Source organism: Rhagoletis zephyria, unplaced genomic scaffold (assembly GCF_001687245.7).
Source record: "Rhagoletis zephyria isolate East Lansing unplaced genomic scaffold, Rhagoletis_zephyria_1.1 Rzeph_scaffold_03789, whole genome shotgun sequence".
Lineage (NCBI taxonomy): Eukaryota > Metazoa > Arthropoda > Insecta > Diptera > Tephritidae > Rhagoletis > Rhagoletis zephyria.
The window spans coordinates 33698-36643 of NW_016160872.1; the positions used below are offsets into that span (position 1 = coordinate 33698).

A 2946-nucleotide genomic window follows, 5' to 3' on the forward strand; every position below is an offset into this window, starting at 1 on the left:
GCAAGGTGGTTTTGAGCAGACTGGGAGAGGAAATCAAAAGCAAGATTCCTATCTTCCAGCTCAATAGAGACTACATGGTTACGCTAAGAACCTCCGAGAAAAAGCTTAGAACCGAACTAGGCAGCAAGGCGACCTGGAACGAGATAATCTTAGATAACACATATCGGCCCCACACCCAAAGGTTCACAGGCTCAAAAACCGACGAAGGTATAGGGGCAGAAATACATGGCTCCTAAGTCAGTATCTCCGCAGTATCCCCTCGGGAACTACCCCAGTACCTTTCAGGCGGAGGTTTTTGCCATCGAAATTTGTGCGAAAGTAATTCTGCAGAGACAACCAAGAAGACAGCACATTGTCATTTACAGCGACAGTCAGGCTGCACTGAAAGCCGTATCGTCGTGGGAAATTAATTCACGGGTCGTATGGGAATGTGTAACGAGACTAAACGCCCCGGGCACGATTCCTGCCGCTACTGCGACAGGGAACAGAAACCCCGCGGCATATCCTCTTAGAATGTGACGCGGTGTCGAGAAAAAGGCAAACACACCTGGGAAAGCTTTGTCTCCCGAGGCAGACAAAGTTGTCGCGTCCGCGCCAGGCACGGCATTCACAGGTCGAGAGTCTATATAACTTGAGATTGACNCTAGCATGAAAATTCAACGAATTATTTAATAGTGCTAGTCAAAGAATTATAAATAAATAAGGCTAAGGACAAAGATAAGTTTTGTAGAATTAAAACTACAAAATGTGTATACTTCCTTATCCAGCTTTTTATAAAGCAACAGCAAAAGTCTGCTAATTTATCCGGTTCCTTTTAATAGGTGCAGCAGGGCTAGAGAAAATAATCAAATTGCCGAAAGTAACTTCGAAAGCATTTATATATATTTCCAGAAATCAACAAGCGAATATGGGTCAAATAGCTATAGTTCTCATCTAAAGAAAATATGAAATTTTAAGACATCCTAGACACTGGACTGTATGGGCGAATAAAGGCTGGTTTTCATTATCTCATATTTTGACAATAAAATTTGTCGACATATTTTGACACAACTTTCTTTCTTTTGTCTCTACCTTTATCGATGATGTTATGGGCCAAAAACTTACAAATAGCCGCTTTAGCAGCGCATGTTGCCGCCAGAAGGCCTATTCTGATCTAAATCAATCAAAATACCATTTTTTAGTCCCATTTGAAAATTTGTTTTCACTCATTTGACCGCAAATGCCATTGAATTTGACTTAGTGAAAATAAGTTAAAATTAGAGTCCGACCGATTAATCGGCATCGGCTAGTATCGGCACAAAATTGAGCATCGGCAGCGGCATGAGCCTTTTTTCCGATTTTTTGCCGATTATTTAGAATTTATCTTTATATGTGCAGGTGAAGCGACTGCAGTCGACTAAACTCGTATCTATCCAGACTCGACCTCGACATACAAAATATAGTATCTCCCCCCACGACATCAGTCACCTCTACAGCCGTCCACTTAAACCTACTCAGCTAACACCCCTACCCCTTTGGTCTAACCCCGACTAAATAGCTTGGTTGAGCTTGACGACAACGATTCATTCAACACCTTCATTATGTGATCTTATGTAGCAAAGCGAAAAAAGTTGCCCTTCATTAATTAAGTTACAACCGTTTTAGAACCCGTTAAACTTTTTAACAAACATCATTACGGCCCTACAACATTCGTGTCTACTTTACTGGAATTGCCCTGATTTATTTCTGACATAGAATTTTAACTCCCCCACAACTAGGTAATTGGGGAGCGCTTTATGCTATTACAATAAATAACACCGTTTTTCGTTGTTTCTCTTATCGCTAATTCCACGTGAACAAATCGTTACCATAATTGAATTCAAAATCAAATTGGGAAAAATGGTTTTTGTTTTACTTTATAATTATTGGGAATATTTGTTCACATGGAATTTGCAATAAGGCCGAATATGAAAGTACCTTCTTGCGAGAAACTAAATACTTGGGGTACATTTTTTCTGGGAAATTTATTTCATTCAGCTTTTTGCAATATTATAAGTAATATTAATTTAAAAATTATCTCTTGTCTCTTCACACAGTAAAACTCTTCTACAAGGGTTACGCGATCCGGAGCAAAGTTCATCGATTGGAGCTTCGGTAGTATTGAAATTTTTCATCCAACACAAAGGATCGGAGTTATTCCACGCCATCCCGGACCTCGTGAAAGAAAGTTTAAGTGTATGTTTTGGTATGCTAAATACATTTCCGAAACACTTATCATTTATTTATTTTAGGCTGTAAGAGATTGCGAAATAAATCGTGCGCGGTCTGGTGTGCTGAAGGCACTAGTGGCGCTCACAAAACATCACCCAAAGTTGGTGTGCTTCGAAATGCTTACTCAGCCATTACCCTATGAAAGGTAAGTGACATCTTATCACCAATATATACATAGATAAAATAAATAAGAATATGAAAAATAATTTCTTAAATTGCACAGCAACATCGTCGAATATTGGCACCTTGTCGCCAATGATCCCGAACTAACGGCGGCGCTCCTAGAAAATTTCTTGCAAATATTAACTTCTTCGTGTTTGTATGAGCCAAGCGAACAAACTGCTGGCGAGCGCCAAAAAATTGCCAGCATACAACCATTTGCAATTTTCTGCGCTCTAAAAGAGATTATGCCCTGCAAGGACATCAAAGAGGTTTGTTAATCTGCTTTATATGGCTGATCCCGAGCCACTATCTCAACTGCTCGATAAACATCAAATTATCCTGCCTTAAACGCCGTGCGATGAACTATCTTGAGACACAGGAAGCATAGTTTGTCGGAAAACGTTAAGTTGAAATAATAGTGTTTGGCTGAGTTTGTACAAAGTTGCAATAAGTAGTTCATGGAGTTAAGACTGTTCATCTCACGGCACACTGTGGGGCAAAAAATGTTGCTGTGGACCAAATCAATTTTGAGAG

General features: G+C 39.8%; 1 protein-coding gene across 1 annotated transcript in view; it reads left to right on the forward strand.

The window, feature by feature from the left end:
* c11.1 (maestro heat like repeat family protein c11.1) overlaps window positions 1–2946 on the forward strand; it is a gene marked incomplete at its 5' end in the record, with an annotated part of 25725 nt that overhangs the window by 14127 nt on the left and 8652 nt on the right. Inside the window, 3 exons of the mRNA XM_017624832.1 lie at window positions 2076–2214; window positions 2271–2395; window positions 2474–2681. Coding sequence (XP_017480321.1) covers window positions 2076–2214; window positions 2271–2395; window positions 2474–2681 — 472 coding nt within the window. The remainder of the gene's footprint in view (window positions 1–2075; window positions 2215–2270; window positions 2396–2473; window positions 2682–2946) is intronic.